Source organism: Pseudonaja textilis, chromosome 2 (genome assembly GCF_049901715.1).
Source record: "Pseudonaja textilis isolate UNSWEBS1 chromosome 2, rPseTex1.2, whole genome shotgun sequence".
Classification (NCBI taxonomy): domain Eukaryota; kingdom Metazoa; phylum Chordata; class Lepidosauria; order Squamata; family Elapidae; genus Pseudonaja; species Pseudonaja textilis.
In genome coordinates this window covers 242,273,214-242,294,833 of record NC_141991.1, presented here as the reverse complement: position 1 = coordinate 242,294,833, position 21,620 = coordinate 242,273,214, and the positions used below count along the sequence as shown (strand labels likewise).

At 36.9% G+C, this 21,620-nt stretch overlaps 1 protein-coding gene across 5 annotated transcripts in view; it reads left to right on the top strand.

Annotated features, from left to right (window-relative positions):
* The window catches only part of WDR7 (WD repeat domain 7), a 247,568-nt gene that overhangs the window by 73,592 nt on the left and 152,356 nt on the right, over window positions 1–21,620 (top strand). For all 5 annotated transcript variants that reach the window (XM_087927448.1, XM_026715294.2, XM_026715277.2 and 2 more), the window contains 2 exons: window positions 763–881; window positions 3,648–3,771. In XM_087927448.1, the coding sequence (XP_087783574.1) occupies window positions 763–881; window positions 3,648–3,771 (243 nt within the window). The remainder of the gene's footprint in view (window positions 1–762; window positions 882–3,647; window positions 3,772–21,620) is intronic.

Genomic DNA, 21,620 nt, shown 5'->3' with positions numbered 1-21,620 from the left:
ACACACACACACACACACAGAGAAAGAGAGAGAGAGATATGAGAATGAGAATGTAATGGTTATAGTTTTCATTTTTTTATATTTGTATTCATAGTTTCTTTGAGCTACAGAACCTTTTCTCAGGTGGAAGTGCATCTTTTGGATCTAAGTTCAATCTTTTTATAGCAGTGGCATATGAGATTAGATTTTGACAGGGCTACAGATCCCAATCTCCAGTAGGAATGGGGTAAAGAGAAAGGAAAAAATAAAGCAGTATTCTGTTGATCGTCTTCACATACTGCATTATCTCAACACTACGATAAAAAGTAGGTTAAAAACATATTGCAAATGTACAATTTTGGAAAGATGATTATTAACAATAATTTGTTTTTGGAGTGAAATTGGAAGTTGCTCTTTCTGAAAAGGTTATATTCTAAAATTCAGATGAGGTAAGTAGCAATTATTCATACCAGGTAAGGAGGGAAGCAAAAATACCCTAATAAAAGTGAATAACAGTATGTTATAGTTAATATGTATTTCAATTAACTGATTGCCTAAAATGATTAGAAAGATTACTGTGTATTCACTTACGGTGATATATTGCTTTTAGCTTTCTCACTTAGTGTAACTTCAGCCTTATTTATTCTGAAAAGTATTTCTTGTATTCAGACAACCCATTGCAAGTTCTGGATAGAGAAATGTTCTTATGGTTGCTAGTAAATATAGCAGTTTTTCACTACCTCTGCTATTGTGATTGTTGTGTTTTTGCCTGTGTCTTAACAGGATGGAGTCAGCTCGCTGCTATGCATTGTGTTATGCTACCTGACCTGTTGGGCCTGGATCAATTTAGACCACCTCTCCTTGAAATGTTGGCTCGTAGATGGCAAGATCGATGCTTGGAGGTACAGTTTTTTATTGAAGATGGCAGTTAGGGAAAAATGAATCTCTTGGCCAGCACAGGGAATACTATTTTTACACTGGATATATTGTTCCAAGAAAAGGGTACTATAATTCTGGTTTAAAGGTTGGATTTATATATATGGTATATGCAATTCAATTTGCAGGTCAGTTTTGTAAAATGGAGAGTTAACATCCCTGTGTGGCAATCGTATATTCTGGTTAAATGGGAAAATAGACTTCAGAGAAGAAGACACAGTGGATTTTTTTTCCCAGCCACTGGATGTCACTGTTGTTCCATCAAAATATGTGGAAGTTTTAGTCCATCAACTACACACAGCTTCCAGTATTTGAATTAAACCACAGCTAGTTTACTGTTCATGCATCAGCAGTTCAATAACTGCTGCAAATTTATTTTTAATACTTTTCAATACTATGCTTAATTTTAAAAGTAAGATGGAAGGAGGCACGTCTATAGAGAACGGAACACTTTAATATTACTGTGCAGGAAATTGGCCTGATTGTACATCCATGAAATGTTGCATTTAAGGGTCACTGATGCTCTCTGAGTTTGATCGTTTTCTTGCAGATGTTTCATTATCCAAATTAGGTAGCGTCATCAGATGCACTGATGACGTTAGCTAGTTTGGCAATGAAATGTCTTGCAAGAAAACAACCAAGCTCAGAAGAGCACCAAGGATCCCTCGTTTCAACCCTGGGTAAAAAATACTATCTTCTATGTGGCTTTTAATTCAGATTTTTTCCCCCTCTCAGAAATATTTTAAAATTTGAAATATTTTAAAATTATTTAAGCACCTAATAGTGACAGGGAGAAATTAGATAGATAGATAGATAGATAGATAGATAGATAGATAGATAGATAGATAGATAGATAGGAAGGACTCGCATTTGTTAAGAAGGATTTGGCTGTTTTCAAAAGCTAGATGTGGTTTTAACAAAGCAAAAGACATTCTATTTTAGGCCAGTTTCTAGGGTGAAAGTGCTGAGTAACTTCTCTAGCTGGCAAATGGAGTTGGCGTCCCCTATTTTTGATCAATGACTATCTGGCCTTGACATTACATCTGTGCTGTTATGGCAAAAAGAGGAAAGGGGAAAAGTGTTGATTGTGCAGCTTTAAAAGAAATATATGAGGAGCCAATCTGTGACATTTACAGTAGGGGGTTGAGTTGGCGTCTCAGCTTAATTGAAAAACTATTGCTGACGTTGTATAGTGATGGTGAAATCCAGGTCTGTGCGGAGTAGGAAATTTGTCTCTCTGTCTCAACATATCAGAGAAACTGGCCTGGGAGAGTAACTGTTGGAACCTTTGGGAATCCTTCGGCAAAAGCCAATCTCAATGTAAATAAGTGGACCTGATTATTCAAAAAACCCTCAAAACCTTTTGGTTACGCCTGCCATCATGTCCTGTGGATAAAATGGCAGGATATATTTTTGCTATTTTTGCTATATATTTTTTTGCTATTTAAAAAAGTATTTTTGCTATTTAAAAAAGTATTGGCGTTCTGTGTCAATGTGGTTCTTTCCTCAGCGTCAACAGCATTGGGGAAGTAGAAAAATGTCCTATTCCTTCAGTGCTCAATTTTACAAAGAATCTTTTTATATTATGTCTCTTATCAAATACAGCACAGGTTGCTCTCAGGTTAGTTGATAATTTTTTTTTTGTTAGAGCCTTGGTGGCGCAGTGGTTAGAATGCAGTATTGCAGGCTGCCGCTGCCGCAGTTCAATCCTGACTGGCTCAAACTTGACTCAGTCTTCCATCTTTCTGAGGTCAGTAAAATGAGGAGCCAGATTGTTGGGGCAATATGCTGACTCTGTAAACGTCTTAGACACAGAATGGGACAGCTTGCCGCAGCCAATTCACCGCAGCCAACTCAGCATGACCAATTCACTGCAGAACAATTTAACAATTCAATTTAATTATTTAAAATAAATAAAAATGTATTTTTTAAAAAAATTCGTCTGCTAGGAATACATTTTATGTTCCAAGCACGTGAACTTATCTTTCATTGGTATTAAGTGACTTGAGTACAATGCTTTGCTAGAAAACAAATTAGTAAAATAGCTGATTATTTTGTGGAAAAGGCTATTATTAAACTGCATAGAAAACAGGCAGGGAGGGGTGGGGGGAATGAGCAAGAAAATGCCACAAGTTACTTCATTCTTAAGACACAAAAACAGGCTCCAGGCTCAGCGATGTTAAAATCGCATTTTAATTTTGGCCATTCACATTTCGTTCTGTCCTTCCTTGTGCATCCTTTCTTTAATGTTTCTATCACACCATTTCTTCGATAGTGTAACTCTTGCCCTGCAGTAAGTTGTCTCATGGAAAGTTGTCTCATGGAAAGTTGTCTCATGGAAAGTTGTCCTGTGGAGAGTTGGCTGCAGTGAGATGGCCACAGCAAGTTGGCTATGGTGAGTTGGCCATGGCCATTTGGCCACGGAGAATTTCATAGACCCTCTTAAAGAGGGCTATAAAGCACTATGGAGCGGTATATAAGTCCAAGTGCTATTGCTATTGGAGGAGAGCTTTGTCTACCAAAAAAAAAAAAAAGAATCTGATAATACCTTTTTCACCCCACCAATGTCCTTAAAAGGCAAGAAAAGCTCATAAAAGCTTATACTTTACACACTGGGAAAAGTGCTACTAGACCCCCTCTGATAAGTTACAATTAATGTTTATTGCACCTTTTTTCTACAATTATTCCAGTGCTTTAATTGAACCAATGCCCTGTTCTGTTTGGATTTTCAGGTAAGAGAAGCTGCACAAGCCTTACTATTAGCAGAGCTGAGGAGAATTGAACAGGCGGGCAGGAAGGAAGCCATTGATACCTGGGCTCCTTATTTACCCCAGTATATGGACAGTGTTATATCACGTGAGCATTTTCTGCATTTGCTTGTTAGTTGCTGTGTGCTATGAAGTAAAAGGGGGGGAAAAAAAGAAGAGCCATTTGAGAATTTTGCAGTTTAATTGAACTTCAGAATTAATAGGTCATTAATAGATAATGCAAAAAGGTAAGGAGAGATCAAGAATGTTTTAAACAGAACAATTCCAGACTACCTTTTAAAGCAGTTTTGAAAATATTTCTTTGGGAAATAGCATTAGTATGTGTGTATGTGTACAGTCAAAACAATATTTTAAAATACAGATACTTTTTATGCTTCAGCATCCTCTAAAAAAAAAAAACCTATTAAAAATCTCTTTAAATGTGTATATTTAAAAAACCATTATGTCTCTTGGGTTATGCATAATGTCAAAATTCAGCAATATTTCAAGAAAGCAATAATATCAGCTGAAACTTACTTAGTATCCTAAAAGGGATCCTTAAAACCCTCTATATTAAAACCTCAATTCAAGAAACCCCAGATGCAATGAACAAAAATGTATTTTGGATTTTTGCTCCCAAACAATAAACAAAACTCCCTCTTCCTTTTTTGGAAACCATCCAAACAACTGACATATCAATTCATGTCATCTGCATAATTACATAATTGTACAAAAGAAGTAAGCGGACGCAACTCACGTTGTCTATCATTTGTATGAATTGTGTATATTTGGATTTCATGGATTTTCACATCCAACAGTACTCAATGGCCAATGGGACCAAGGTTTTACATAGCCTATTTCAGAATCTTTTTTAAGAATATTCTAGCAGCTTTCAAAACTGCCCATTCTCATTTCCATACTATGTCTTCAGTGAGTGCAAACTATCAGAGGAGTGTAATGTTCTGTGCTTTTTAATATGTATCTAACAGGGATTTTATTTATTGGCCCTAATTCAAGAATATAATGCATGCAGATATAGGCTTGTGTCTGTGACGCTGCTTTTCTAATAAACCTTTGCATTCTTGTCTTGCTTTGTAAGAATATGCTATGCTCTTGGAGCTTCCTATCTCAATTGTCCTTTTAGACATGAAGGGTTCTTTTTTTATAGATAAGATCATCTTTTCCTTTGTTGCCTGTCAGTTTAAAGCTGGAAAAGATTGCAAGTTGATATCAGATTGGCTAGTACCCCATGGCTACGTCCCGTCATTTATTCTGAATTAAGTCAATTTTGTGAATTAACCTTGGGCACGAAACCTTTCATCTACCTCACACCTTAAAACCTTAAAATCCTTCTATGATTGCTTCTATGAGACCGTTTCAGTTAATTTATCTTGTCCTTTTTTTTTTTTTTTTTTGCTGGGTTGGAATTTGTTTAATTTCCTTTTTGTCCAGACTGTTTTATGTGTTTAAATTTGAATTGATTTTCTTTGAAAGATGTATCATGATCTTGTTAAGTCTAAATGACTTATATAATTTAGATTTATATAACATCATTCTGAGCTGTTCTCAAAATAACCCTCAATATTCCTTGGTATTCGGTTTAATGCAGAGGCTGGCTGCATCAGCTACCATGATAACCTATCCATGATAGGAAGGAGTCACTTTGAGCTTCAGGCATATGTTTTGCCCTTTCTCTGATGCAGTTGTAAAAGTTGTAATTTCCATTTGGTTTTACAATTTATGCCTGGAAAATGGTAGCTGATCTTATCTAAGCTGTGAAAAAAAAAACAGTTTCTTAACCCATAAAGCAGTATAGGATTAGCCCAGTGGTGGGCTGCAACCGGTTTAAGAATTGGTTCATAACAATTGAGCGCATGCACAGCATTCAAAAACCGCCCATTTTAAGCTTAAAAACTTACCTTCTATATCAGCGCTGGTGAATAAAACAGCTGAGGTGTGGTAATCCATTGTGCCACGCAAATCAGCTGAGCTAAAAACAGGGAAATATAGGACAGGAAAGGGTGGAGTGGGTGGGCGGGGCCAACTGCTCACCACAACTCATGATTCGCTAGAATCGGTCCTAACTGGCAGCAGTCCATCACTGGATTAGCTCTATATTATTAGCCACATGGTATCATTAATAAAAACGAAAGAAAACTCTCTATACCAAATTAATTATTGTTTCATGAAGCATAAAGCATCTATTTTAGTAGTTAGGCTAGATAATAATTTTATATGTCTAGATTATCTTTTTGAAATGGGTGTATTTTAGGAAACGAACGTGTTTTTACAAGGTCATTTACTTGGAAATAGACAACTTTATTTCCCTACACTTCCCAAATAATAATAACATTGAGGGGCAGGATTTAATTTGGTAAATTCTTAAATTGCATTGTTTTGCTTTCGAGCCACGTTGAGTTGAAAAATCCAGATGAAGGAGAACGCAACAGACATGAGCATTTGTGGTGGAGAATGGAGGGTTGCAATATGACAGTTTTGTGGGAGGAACTGTACATTCATACTGTTGTGTCCCCGTTCGTGACTATATTTCAGAATTCATAATCATCACTTCTTTTACCATGTGACAGGTTATGGCCCTTCTCCTCTCCAAGAGCTTGTCTCCAGAAACAAGGATAGTCTCTTTGCATTTTTCCAACTTAGTTAAGATCAGCTACCATTTCCAGGCATGACATAAATTGTAGTATGAGCATAAATTATTGAATAATCCCTGTAACACTTTAGTGAAATAAAGTAAAAAAAAAAAAGCAGATTCCAGGTTAAGAAACCAAGTGCTTCTTGTGGCACATAGACAAGGAAGATGAGAGATTTCCTTCCAGCAGAACTTCATGCGTGGAGGTCATGGGATGGTGACCTCAAGCAACCTTCTCCAGAAAGTGCATAGCTTCAGATATATGAGTTTCAATTCAGAGATTTCCTCAGCGAGCATGACTATTGTTCAGAATTTTGGGAGTTGGCATCCATCCCACTAAACGATATCCATACCTGTGATTATTTTTTATTTTATCAGTGTTCCCCTCTCCTCTCAGGCCTAGAAAACAGAATAAAATATGCAGTATAGATAGGAACAAGATAATGCTTTATTGTATTTTATTGTTATTTTTGAGCATACTTTTTAATTGAAAGGCAACAGTAAACAAGTAGTAATTTCCTTTATGGAAGCTTTTAAAAAACAAAACAAAACACTTTACTCATTAAAATAAGTCTTTACCCAGGTTCAGTTTTCTTGTAGAAAATGGAGATGAGCAGTGCCCCCTAAAGTCAGAGACTTTAAAGTCAGGACAGGGAAACCTTTACCTTTAGGCTTATTTTAGTTTTTTACAGACTGATATCTCCCATTTGAACTATTTAGTTATTTTATATGGGAAAATTTATATCACCGCTCAAATCACTCTTCTTGATTATTTATTTATTTTATTGAAGAATATTTACATGACCACTCAAGTCAATCTGAATGGCTCTGAGCAGCTTACAAAAATAAAATAAAGATTATTACAATAGAGACATCATTTTGAAAACATCAACTGATATAGATAGTGGCTGTGCTAACTGAGATTAGACATAAAGAATAATATGTAACTATAATTAACAAGGTTTTTCCATGATTGGCGCTTTGGCTATGGACAGACTTTGCCTTAAGGAGGATCACATAATGCCTATGCTATAGTACTTTCATGCCATGCCAAGATTTTAATATTATTTTTCAAGGACTTAACCTACTCATATAATTTTTCAATTGTATTGTTGGTAATGCTTTTATTAGACACTTTTACAGATTGTTTTGATCTGGAGTATTAGCACTGCAGCAGATTTATGTTACTTATTTTATTGTTGGCATTGTAAAACTGCTTTAATTGGATTAGCAGCCTAAAAAGTTTAATTATAGGACCAAGATAAAATATATAAATTGGGGGGAGAGAGAGAGAGAGAGAGAGAGATGTACGAGCCTTCACATGGTCTGCCCCAAAACTAATCAAGGAATGAATACATGTGTATTTATATTTCAATGCTTCCTAAGTGCTTGGTTGCTAAGATATGTCCATGTGCTATGTTGTAAAGCTCTTAATTTCCATTAGCATTATAAAAAGCTCAGTTCTTCAGCAAATCAGAAGAAGATGAATGGCACAAATCAATACCATACCATTCAGAACAACTAATATCACCCATTTATTACTATAATGCTCACTAATATCATTAGCCCTAAGGTGCCATCAACAATTTCCATGTTGCTTAATCCAGATGCATATTCTTCAAAACCAGTTTAATTAAACTCTTCCAGGAATATCCCTTGTCGGTAAGAAATTTCAGTTTTCCAGAATATTTTTTATAGCTGATTTAGAGCTCAAGGTTACAGATTTATTTAATAAATATTGCGCAGAATTTTAATTGCCATTTATAAATAGCATCCTTCCCATTCTGTCATTTGAACAGTTTAAAATAACCGTCCGGTGTTTAAATTATAGAAATAAGGATGCCATTAAACAAGGATTCACATTACAGTATCTATGTCAACTTGTAAAGCATATCTATATTAAATCTTCCTTCATAGAATACCTGCAATTTGGACTATAGACTTGAGGGACTATTCTGACTCCAAAAGAGGTGTTTCAGAAATGGGCCAACCATGAAATGGGTCAATTCCAGATGTCCAGCAATATTTTCTGAATGCTTTTTGGGACATCAAATAAACTGCCAGAACTCAGATTTGCCCATTTTGAGGTCAGAATGTTTAGTACCTCTCTTTGTGTGAAACCCACTTCTCCTCTCTACCTCACACATGTATATATAGAGCAGTGTTTCTCGACCTTGGTAACTTTAAGCCAAGAATTCTCAAGAACCTTGAGCCAACAGAATTTCCCCAATTAGCATGTTGAAGTCCATATGGCTTAAAGTTGCCAAGGCTAAGAAACACTGATAAAGAGAGAATAAGAAATTGTCTTAGGATAGCTCCTAATAGAAGGAACCTGTAACGTGCCTTTTCTGTTGGCCCTTAATAGATGGGCACTTGGAACAGGTGATCTTGTAGATATATATCATCACTAATTACTGTACAAATGTTATTTTAGTAGTTTTGAGATTGAAGTATCTGTTACCTTTTATTGTGTGGATCATATCACAAATATGTTCTAATGTTCTAGTAATAATGTGGACTGTCTCTATCTTAACTTTTAATTTTAAAACTTTACATGAAATGGCCAATGGAAACCTCAGAAAATGGCTGTGGTTGACTTACTATTTATTTATAGAATGTGACATTCACAGTCACCCAAGAAATGAACGTGCCCATTATCTAACATTTCATACAAAATCATTATTTCAAACTCACATTTCTCTTGCAAACATTTTTGTTACCATTTTTATTTATACCTCTTTTGTATCTTATAAAAAACATTTACAATAGTTCATGTGGACTTCACTGGATATTAGATGAAAACATTTAGTTTATATTCTTTAAAACTAAGTAAATATCTCTGTTGTAGCATACAACCTATTGATGCATAGATCCTGGACATCTGAATGCTGGAATAGAGATTGTATTTGAGTTTTTATTTTATTTCTTTTATTTCTTTATGCCACTTTGAATATGTTGCTGTTTCCTTCCTTCCTTCCTTCCTTCCTTCCTTCCTTCCTTCCTTCCCTCCCTCCCTCCCTCCCTCCCTCCCTCCCTCTTTATTTCACATTTATTGTGGTAATTATATAGTCCCATTCAAATTGTTTCCATATTTTCTTTGACACATTAATTTTCTAAAAATACTATTATATATGATGATTAGTCCCTTGATTGCTTCCTTAATTCTTTCAAAACTTTCTTTTCTTAAACCATAAATGTATGAAACAAAATTATGCATCAACTTTTATTGATGTAATATGCTGGTAAAGATGCATGACATCACACAATATAATTTCTGTGTTTCATAGCACAGTTTCAGAGCAGTTTGTCATTTTTTTCATTCCTGAACAAGCAGTTTATGATTCTTTCTTGAAAGTCTTGATTTTGATTGATTTTCGGAGGTTTCCCCCCACATGATCCTGCCTGCTAAAGAGCCTCCTGTAATAGCTTGGCGCACCAGAGCATGTGTACAGAAGCATGTTGCAATATGTTGCAAAGGGCTATAAAGGAATTTAGTTGGGTTCTCAACTGAAGTCTCAACCTATGAGACTTGGGCGGGGGGGTTGGACTAGATGACCTACAAGGTCCCTTCCAACTCTGGGGGAAAAAATGACCATTTTGTCCGTGGTACAGCCATAAGCAACTTGTTCTCCATCAACCATCTCTGTTCTGGCATTCTAGGAATAGAGTCTCTTGAACCCTTTTGAATGTATGTTCTAATTCTGTAGAAAGGATGTAACTCTAGTAATGTATAAAGAGAAAGGGAGCAAGATGTAAACCCCCAAAGTTCAGGAAGCATTCAGAAGAAATTGCAACTGGCATCACTGAGAAAATGGTGGGGTGGCCTAGAGGTGGAGCTTTCACTTCACAATCAGGAGGCTGTGAGTTCGATCCTAGGTAGAGGCAGATATTTCTCTCTCTGAGCACCCTGAGAATATATCTGCTGAACAAAACTCCGCATTGGTGACAGGAAGGGCATCCGGCCATCAAAACACTCTGCTAGCTCCATTCACTTGCCCAGACTCCACTCCATAAGGGCTGTTAAATGGCAATTGCTGACAAAGTCTTTAGCATTATGTAAATTAGAAGCCAAATAACAGTGATGTGCATATGTGCTAATTATTTTATATAGAACAAGAAAGTGGATCAGCTTGAACAGCATGGCTAATGACTAAAGAAATTAGCTGCTTCAAATATACCTGGGCACTAGTAATCTACAGTCACCTTAACCTCACTGGTGAAGACCTGTTCATCATCTCAGCCACTGCCTCTCCACATTCATCATCAATTAAATGACCAGTCAAGAGTCTACTAGCCACTTGCAATTCTGTTCTTCTGTATTCACTGCCAATCAGTTCCTTTGATATCATACATAATTTTTTGCTGCAAGTGTAGGCTGACAAGACTTAAAAATGGAGAGGATGGGTAATTCCCCAAATACAATTACAATCATTAATCTCCAGAGAAGTTGAACTCCCATGTTCTAAAGATAATAAATGGGGAAAAATTAATTGTGTGGTCTTCATACAGTACTTTCCAATTTTTGATTAAGTGGTCTATAGTTGCAAAATATTTTTGAAACACAGAGTTAAGAAACGAGTTGAGCGTTCGAAAGAGCTGCCAAGGATTTATAGCTTTATAACTTTGATTTTTCCATTTGGGTGTTCATTCTTTATTTTTGGCTGCTCCTTTCACTGTTGTGGTTCAAGAAAAGCTACAAACTAACTTTCTTTCTTTCTTTCTTTCTTTCTTTCTTTCTTTCTTTCTTTCTTTCTTTCTTTCTTTCTTTCTTTCTTTCTTTCTTTCTTTCTTTCTTTCTTTCTTTCCTTCCTTCCTTCCTTCCTTCCTTCCTTCCTTCCTTCCTTCCTTCCTTCCTTCCTTCCTTCCTTCCTTAGATGTGCGTGTTTCCTTTGTTTTCTGGAATTCAAAGTGGCATGCCTAGTGTTCCCTCCTCCTATTAGCCCACAAGAGCAGCATTACAAGATGCAATAATCGATGTAAAGTCATCCACTTGGCTTCCATGTTTAAGGGAAGACTAGAACTCAGACTGCTAGTCTATAACCTACCAATCACGCCACACATAAGTCAAAAGAGTCTTGTCGGTCAGGGCTGTCAAACTCGTGGACCACAGGCTGGATATGTCACATGCCAGCCATGCCCATGCCTAATTTAGCAAAGGGGGGGGGAAGTTGAGACATGTAATGTGATGACGTGAATTTGACACCCCTGTTGCAGGTCATCGCCCTGTCTTTTAGCTTAATTTCTTTTTAAACAATTCAATGGAGCTGGGAAGGCAAATCTCCCAGATTAACTCTTCATTTAATCATACAGTATTTCCATGGATTTTTTTTTCATTTTGTTTCCTATTTGTGTGGTACTGACATCTCATTTTTAAACCTTCCAATGAACTTGAATTATTTTTTTCCTTTCTATTTGAGAATATTCACACTCTATTAGACCTCTGAAATACATTGCTAAAGCAGATGGTTAAAGCTTTATTTGTAATCAAATTAACTCCTGAACGTTGAAGTTAAAACTCTGTCTAATTGTAGACTTTCCTTTTAACTTTTTATATAGCCTGCTGTGATGAAGCATTGAGAGGATTATGATTTGAATGAAAGATGAATGGTAGAACCAGATGGGCTGCCCCAGAAATACACATTCAAAATGCACCTCCCATGTTCTTATAATAAGCAAAAGATAAAGGAAAAGATGCACATCAGATGGTTTTGCAGACCTCTGCGATTATTATTGTTGTTTTTGTTAATGTTATTACTAAGCTTTTGTTTTCTATTTTGATTGAAAACCAACGTTTTTTTTTTTACTATGGTTATCTTACGCAGACCTGAGCCTTACGACAATTTGTGATGGTATGTGCGTTGTAGTTACAACCCAAAATTTTTATCTTTTATTTTTATATTTCTTTTTAAAAACCATATATCTAGCCTCCCATCTTATTCCAAACTCTACCTGAGGTGTTGTGGAGTTTAGTACTCAAAATATATTATGTTTGAAGACTTGTGGCTGAAAATCAAGAGCTATTTTGCCTTGAATTTTATTTTTTTTGAAAGTTTTATTTGGGTTTTCACAAAAACAAAATACAAATAAAACATCTTTTTTGAAAATAGCATGGTCCCAGGTTATCATACAGACACCAAACTCAATTTCATGCTCATTTTTATATTCTATCCCATATCTTATTACCGATTTATATTTTCTGCATAGTTTTTCCCCTCTTTTAATTTTCTCAACTTTATTTTAATCATCTCATCTCAATCAAATCATTATATTTATACTTTTGTCTGTCCTGTTTTAATTTCATATTATCTTTTCTTATTAAACTATTTTTTCCTGTAGTTACCAATTGGAGTATAACACCTTTATATCTTTTAATTTTATCCATTCAAACTCTTATTTAAGCTTCAATGTATACCTTTAAGATTAAGCATTCAATATAATACATAACTTCCAATCTAATTCTGCTTGGTACATACAATACACACTATATTCTTAAAAAGAAAAAAATTATATAGATATGTAAATAAAGCACACATTCCATTCCAGTTCAATTCTATCATTAATATTCATTAAAATTTTAACATCTTTAACATTTCTTTTCAATTAAATATCATACTTCCTTGGGAACACTTACAAACTTTCCATAGTTAATTCTTTTTTTTCATATTTCTCACTTATATTTTTATAAATCATTACTAATAATTAAAAATGTTCCCATTTAATTCTCTCAATCATTTTAATTCATTTATTTATTACCAAACATTCAACTACATTACAGTAAATATTTTATCCATTTTAATCATATTTTCTAAAATTATTTCTGTTTATAATATAACAATGCTATCTTATGTACCTTTGCAGAATCCCTTTTGCAATTAAATTTTCTCCCATTATCTCTAAACAAGCTTATGGTTACAATCCTTATATTTTTTCCCTGTTTCTCCATTTCTTGTTTCTGTCTTTTACAACTTCTTTTCCTTGCCTTCTTCCCCCTCTTCTTCTCCCTCCCCTTTTTACCCCCTCGTCTCTCTACTTCTAACTCATCTGTAATCCCCTCTTCTGTGGCTTTCTAATATTATATTTATCTCTCAAATTATGAGGTGGCTTAGCCCCGAAACCAGCCGGCTCGGGGTGCTCCAGCGGCGAGCACGGATCGAAGCCTCGCAGAGACGAGGTTTCGGTCTATCGCCGAAGAAGCTCAAACCGGAAGCCCTATTTTGCCTTGAATTTTTTACTTAACCTACATGCCATTCGTTCAACAGCCTTTGGGCTGATGGTTTTTATCAGAAAAACAACTGGACCCATCAGAACATTTGAAAGGTGTCAGCAACTATGTAGATATCATATCTGAGAACAATATCCAATGCATCTTCTGATGTACTTTTAATATTTTTGAGAGTTATTGTGAGTTTGCTTTTGTTTTCTCAAATCTATGGAACTCTATGGAAGAAAATAGGTATAGTTTCTCCTGTTGTATAATTTGCCAAATGCAGATTGCATAGAGTTTCTACATAGAATAGAATGACACAGGGTTGGAAGGGACCTTGGAGGTCTTCTAGTCCAACCCCCTGCTTAGGCAGGAAACCCTACACCACTTCAGACAAATGGTTATCTAATCTCTTCTTAAAAACTTCCAGTGTTCACAACTTCTGAAGGCAAGTTGTTGCACTGGTTAATTGTTCTAACTGTCAGGAAATTTCTCCTCAGTTCTAAGTTGCTTCTGTCCTTGATTAGTTTCCACCCATTGCTTCTTGTCCTGCCCTCAGGTGCTTTGCTTGACTCCCTCTTCTTTGTGGCAGCCCCTGAGATATTGAAACATTGCTATCATATCTCTCCTAGTCCTTCTTTTCATTAAACTAGACATACCCAGTTCCTGCAACTGTTCTTTATATGTTTTATAGCCTCCAGTGTCCTAATCATCTTTGTTGCTCTTCTCTGCACTCTTTCTAGAGTCTCAACATCTTTTTTACATCATGGCGACCAAAACTGGATGCAGTATTCCAAGTGTGGCCTTACCAAAGCATTATAAAGTGGTATCAACACTTCACGTGATCTTGATTCTATACCTCTGTTTATGCAGCCTAGCACTGTTAATTTTTTTTTAAACACAACTGATGTGGGTTGAAAAATAGACATTTCATCTTTATTGGTAGGGTTTTCCCTCCATTATTTTCCTTGACTATTGCCTTTAGGCTGTGAGTTGAGGATCTCTTACAAAATTCTTTTAGATTTCTTTTTTTCAGAAGAGCTGCTCTACTCTTGCCTCCTCATTAATATTCTCATTGATTGTATAAAGTGGTTTCTGTAAAATTATCTTGAACTTCAGGGAACTGAACCATGTCTTTACTTTTTTGTAATTTTTAAAAAGAATAGAGCAAATAAATACACTTGCAACCTTTGGGTACTATTGGTTATGTAGCCAGATGAACCAATTTGAGATGCCTCCAGGCTAACCAAATTAAATTTAGATTATAAGTATATTTCCTAAGTGTGGTCGTTGCACTTTCTTCCTGCGTATGTTTACTGGTGCCAGCATCATATGTACTCTCTTGCCACAGTGCATTTTTAAAGATTAAAAATAAAGTATATTTTTTAAAAAATGAAAAGTCACACTTAAGTAGGAAAAATGAAAAGAAATGAACACCGTGTTCACTAGTTCATGGGTCAGCAAAAAAAAAAAAAAAACAGCCAAGAAATCAGATTGCTTAAAATCCTTTTTCGCATTAGAAAAATCTGCAAAGATTTTGGTACTTCTTACAAGGAACAAACCTTTTGTTAAAAAACAACAACAAGACATGAGTCTCCTCCCACATCATCCTTACCTGCCTTTGTTGGTCCAGTAAACGTATCAATGCCATTTTGTTGTCTAATGCACTAGATACAACAAAACATTTTTTTAAAAAAAATAATTTCCATAGATAACTTAAATGTAAGGTGTCTATGAAGATTCTCAGTCATCCAGGTCATGGTTGTCCCAAAGATGCTTTTTCAAGAGGCAACTGGATTTTCTTGCTTTTTCTTTGAAGATGTTTCGCTTCTCATCCAAGAAACTTCTTCAGATATAAATCCTTCCATAAATCCCCACCATCCAGTCAGAGCTGAAGTAGCTTCTTGGATGAGAAATGAAATGTCTTCAAAGAAAAACCAGAAAGTCCACTTGCCTCTTGAAAAAAGCACCTTTGGGATAACCATGACCTGGATGACTGAGAATCTCCATAGACAATACTACACATCCATCCTTGCCTATACCACTGCATTTTGGACTAGCTGAAATTCTAGATGTTCTTCAGAGGGGCAATCCCCTTTGTGGGAACAGTCCTCATCAAACTCATTGCTACGTCTGAATATATACATCTCCATACTACATCATTTACTAAAATGAAAGTACTCTGGAATAGACAGTCCAAAATTTTACAGCTCTCATCTGTGAAATTGTATGAAGCTTTTAGTGTCTTGATGATTGATTTTTGTTTAAACTTCCCACCTTCAAGATTTCCACATAGCATAATCTTGTTTTGTCCGAGAGATGAAAGCTCTTTGTTTCCGTTGTTGTTTTTGATAATTGTACATCTTTTTACAAAAGAAAAATCCACTATGATTAAGAAAAATAGAGCCTTGTTGGCAATCTGGCAATCTCTTTACATACTGTAAAGTTTTAATATGAAGGTAGAGTTTCCTCAGCTTTCTGATGCTAAGTTTGACCATTTTGTTATCCTTTCTGGCCATAACATTGCAGTCACATTTGTGACAGCAACCTCTATTGCAGGATTGTCAAACTCGATGACATTGACGGCTGCATCAGGGTTGTGTTCGACCTTGGGGTGCCAGGCAATGGGTGTGGCCAGGGTGGGCATGGCCAGTTTGACATCTTTTGTGTCGGGGGCACCTGTGGTGGCCCGAGTGCTCTGCCAGTGAAAATGGAGTTTGGGAGTGCTGCTCACAAGCTCCGTTTTCAGCTGAGATGGCCTCCTGCAACCCTCTGCCGGCGAAAACGGAGCTCGGGAGAGCCGTTCGTGGCCCTCCCGACCCCCGTTTTCACTGGAAGAGGCACCATGGGCTGTTCCTTTTCTGTGTCCAGAACGGCCCGGCCCCCAGGCCTTGTGTTTGATACCCCTGCTCTATAATATACATTGATAGAGCTAGTATTTGCATCCTTAAAATTGCATGCTTAATCTAGGATGGATTTATTTTTATGAAGCTTTTTACTGCTGTTCAGTTTGCAAATGAACAGACAATAAGCAAATTGTTAGCAGCCTCAGAAACACGGGGATTTTCTCTCACTTGGCAATTAACCTAGAAAAGACTGCCTGATTTGGTCCTTCCTGAAAGTTGACCGAAATATTTCAGTGAACCTCAATTCCAGGGGTGGGATACGACAAGGTTAACTACCGGTTTGGTCATTTACGAGGTTCGGTGATTTATGATGTGCTTCCCTGCACGCTGGGAGCGTGCGGCTGTAAATCATCATCAGCATACTGCGTGCAGAGTAGCAGCCTTTGAAACAGCCCTCTTTTCCTGCTTTTTTAACTGCAGCTGTGCCTTGTTCAGCAGCTGGAGTTGAAAAAACAGGATATAAAGGTCAGGTAAGAGCCCAGGTGGGTAAAAACATCAGCAGACATAGAACCAGTTCTTTGTCTGCTGCTCTTCAGAGCTACCAATTCTACAGAGGTGGACAGAACCGATAGAAACCCACCCCTGCTTAAGTCTAAGTCAAGTATTGCTTTATTAAATTTACCTTAGTGAGAGATTGGGAACAATATTTTAAAATACACCCTAGTTTCATAGAACCTGGCATTAAGGAACATAACAGCCCACAAATGGGCCAGACAGATTTTAACTCACCACAGCATTTCCCATCTTACATATCCTGTAGCTATAAATACTTCAGCTCTGAAAATTCCCCACATTGAAAAAGGTATTGCTGAGAATTCATACTTTCATGCTTCCCTAAAACACCCAGGATTGGGAAGCTTGGCCTAGCAAGTTATGCAAAGATAGCCATCATACCAGCCGTCCTCGACTTACAACTACAATTGATACTGAGCAAGGCCGTTGTTAAGCGAGTTTCGTACCCTTTTATAAACTTTCTTGCCACCGTTGCTAAGTGAATCGTTGCACTTGTTAAGTTAGTAACATGGTTGTTACATGAATTCTGCTTCCCCATTGACTTGGCTTGTTAGAAGATCGCGTGACCTTGGGACACTGCAACCATCATAAATATGAGCCAGCATCCAGATTTTGAACATATGAACATGGAATGGCTGCAGTGGTGATAAGTGTGAAAAACATTGATTAGCCACTTTTTCCAGTGCCATCGTAACTTCAAATGGTCATTAAACAAATAGTTGTAAGTCAAGGACTACCTGCAGTGGATTAGTGTGCAAGCCCAGAAGGACAGGGTTAATTGACCAGTGTGTGGATATGTGGATACAAACAATGTGTTCTAAACCAAATTTTAATATCATTTATTATTTATTGGGACCCCTAAAACCTAGCATTAGTGCCGTCAACCTTTTGGTTAGTGAATGTACGTATATTGGTACTTGATTATAGTTGTTACATTGTTATGATTTCTCTCCTTATTTCTTTGGGAAGAAATGCCACTAGCATTACCAAAAGATTTTCTAATATGAGTGTTCACATACAATCCGTGCACTTACATCAGCGGTGGGATTCAAAAAAAAATTACTACTGGTTCTGTGCGCATGGCTTGGTGGGCGCGGCTTGGTGGGCATAGCAGGGGAGGAATACTATAAAATCTCCATTCCTTCCCCACTCCAGGGGAAGGATACTGCAAAATCCCCATTCTCTCCCCACCCCACTAACCTGCTTTCCAGCTCCATTCTCCTAGGCAGGGCAACCAAAGAAGACCCAGCCGATCAACTGGGACTCGGGAGGCAGAGAATAGATGGGGGCGGTGCCAGACAAAGGTGGTATTTGCCAATTCTCCAAACTACTCAAAAGTTCCGCTACCGGTTCTCTAGAACCGGTCAGAACCAGCTGAATATCACCTTTGATTTACATGTTTTTGTATGTCCAGTTCTTAGAATTATTGCACGATTATAATTCAGCTAAAATCATGCTTTGGATTTGACTAAGCATTTTAATGCACATGAACCTTAGAAAAATCTCAGATAACCCAGGTTCATCTTGTGTTCAGGTTAATGCTTCAAACTGCATTACTGTATATCAAGACAATTTCTTTTCCATGCATCCATTGTTCCACTTTTTCCCTTCCATCTGAGCTGCACAATATTCACTGATACTTCTTCTTCTTCTTCTTTTTGGCCAAAGTAACATCTTTTCTTAAAATGTGAAAAAAGCTGGGTTTTTTTTTTTTTTAAAGACAGCAACATTGGAATGTATTTGAAATCTTTGAGCACTTGATTTGTCAAGGTAGGTAATAGAAACTCCGGTATATTTATATGTCTGATGTTGCTGCAGATAGAAAAAAAATGGCTACTGTGTCTTTAATGGAAAGCAAAAGGTTATCTTTCTGTGGCCTTTGTGTATATGTGCTGATGTGAATGTAGGCAGCCAGACAGGCAATGTGTGCAGAGAGACTGGGGAACTGACTGTGGATCGATAGAAATAGTGTGAAGTGAATTAATGTGAAGCAGGCAGTCTGTCTGTCATGGAGTGTGTAGGGCAGCACTGGTCAGTCACTGCAGAAATCTCTTTCCAATAAATACAAATCTTCTGTCTGAAAATAAACCACAGAATGTCTTGCATCTTTCAATATTAGCACGTTCTTATTTATTCAGATATGTCCGCCAACTGCTTCCGCCATCACACACACCCCTCCTTGAGGAACTCATCGATATGAATTTGTTTTTCTTCAACAACATCTGGAAGGTTTAAATTATTACCTATTTATTCCAATTATGCTTCTATCCCTTCATATTTGATTGGAAGCTCCAGTCCTGTGCAGAGTTAGATGTGTAGAAATAATGACTTTAAGTATTGTGGTTTTCTGTTAACGATTCTTCATGTTTGCGTTTGTCTCTCCGTAAAAGACAGGGAAATTCAGCTTCCTGTCTTTAAAATCCTTAAGTGCTTTTAATTGAATTTTAGTTGCATCTATATGTGAACATTCAACTGGATAGAATTCATGACAAGGCTTCAGTTTCAGAGTTTTAGACTTAATGCAGAAATATAAATTATCAAAAAGTAATAATTGAAACTAAGCTCTCTAGCTTCGGTTGAGAGATAACAACCACCGATAAGTGACACCACAGAGAAAATCTTTCTGTTTCCATATCAGGCATGGTCAGCCTTCACCCAGACGTTTTTAAACTGTTACTTGCTGAGTCCCACAGAAGATGTTGGTCTCTTGCAAGGTCCCTGAATACTTTCACAGTTAAGAAACATGGTTGGTTTTAAAATATATACCGGTATGGTATGTATAGATGTTATAGTTTTGCAAGCTACCCAGAGGTTGTCCTCTGCTTGTAAGTTAATTATGAGAGGGAGAGAGAGGGAGGGAGGGAAGGAAGGAAGGAAGGGAGGGAGGGAGGGAGGAAGGAAGGAAGGAAGGAATCCCTAAAGGTCTGAGGAAATTTGTAGAAAAAGAAAAAAAAGTTTTGGTACTTATTGACTTACTATTATGAAGAACTAAAAAATATCTACAGATTTTACCCATAAACTTATAAAATAAGCTTCCTGTCAAGTACAAGTATCAGGGATATGACAGAGCAACTTTGAGAGCTTGTCAAGTCTTCTGACAATTATCCTTTTCTTGTAATCTATGTGGGGACAGATGATACCACAAAGAGCAGCTCTGAATTTTGAAAACTTAGGAAATGAGGAAGGAAGGAAGCTTTAAGAACCCATGGGTTTAAAATATTCTATTTATCCATCCTTCCAGTCCATGTAAGAGAACTAGAAAGTGAAAGAGTATTTCAGATAGAGAGATTTGCTTTCTGGGATTGTGGTCTAAATTTTTGAGATGATGGATTGAAACAGCAAATCTAGTAGATTTGTCAGGCTTCACATCAGGCTGTATTGCTAAATCTCAGCACTCCAGACCCTTACCCTTTATTTAGGAATTAGATTTCTTAGGAGAAGGTTCTCAGACATAGTGTGGATTATGGATTATTCTCTATTGCAACCAGACATGACATCCAGGAACAGGTGTTCCACGGCCATACATGGAAACCAAATCTGTAGAAGTCTATGCTCCAAGGTTTAAACTCTAGGCCTTTTTCTTCTGCTTTTCTAAGTCAATGGATGTATAGCAGGGCTGTCAAACTCGCGGCCCTTGGGCCGGATGCATCACGGGCTGGCCCTGCCCCCGCCTGGTTTAACAAAGGGGGGAAGTCCCGATACATCTTGTGACAACAACATGACGACATGAGTTTGACACCCCTGATTTATAGCCATGCTCTTGAAGGCTTCAAAAAAACCCTGATTGACATTGACATGTTCGTTTCCTAGTTTCCTTTCTTACAGAGTGGTTGGTTAGCCTTTTGTGACAATGATGTAATTAACCCTTGTCCAATTAATATCATTCTCCCTGATGCTCCAGATCCAAGCTGCTCCATTTCTCTGGATGTTTAGAGACACAAATGTGCATTATTTGATTGCACATTTGGCACTCGAAGGTACATCCAGAGAAGCTAAACACTGTTTACATGCAGTGTTGTGATTTTTATTTTTATTTTTATCAGAACCAGATATTGAGGCACTGTCCAGTTACTTTCTATTGCTGGCAACCACCAGATGACTTCAAAGGATTCTTGAAATTGACCTATGCTGCTTTGATAAAATAGAATTCAGCTACAGAAGTTTAAGAGAGTTTTAAAACAGCTGCAATGTTTTAGTATGCAAGCCCTGTACTTAGATGATAACTGAAAATTATTAGTTCTTTCTGTTATTTTCTGAATGGGAAAAAAAGTATTATTTTCATTTATTCCTAAATTGATTAGTTTTGATTTGAGATGGATGTGGTTTTGTTTATGTTTAGACAGAGCAACCAGATCCCATCTTGTCTGGTATTGTGTTTTTGCAGTTTATTTATATTGTGGGCTGCCCAAGTCAGTTTGGACTAGGGCGGAGTCTAATTTGAATTAAATGAATAAATATTATGACTGCACCATTGACAAAATGGTATTGTTACTTCTAAACAGCAAACTATGGTTATGGCAGTCCTTCTGCACAGTGGTGGGAATTCATTTTTTTTTACTACCGGTTCAGTGAAGCGTGACTTGGTGGGCATGGCAGGGGAAGGATACTGTAAAATCTCCAGTCAGAGGTGGTATTTTCCAGTTCTCCAAACTACTCAAAATTTCCACTATTGGTTCTCCAGAACT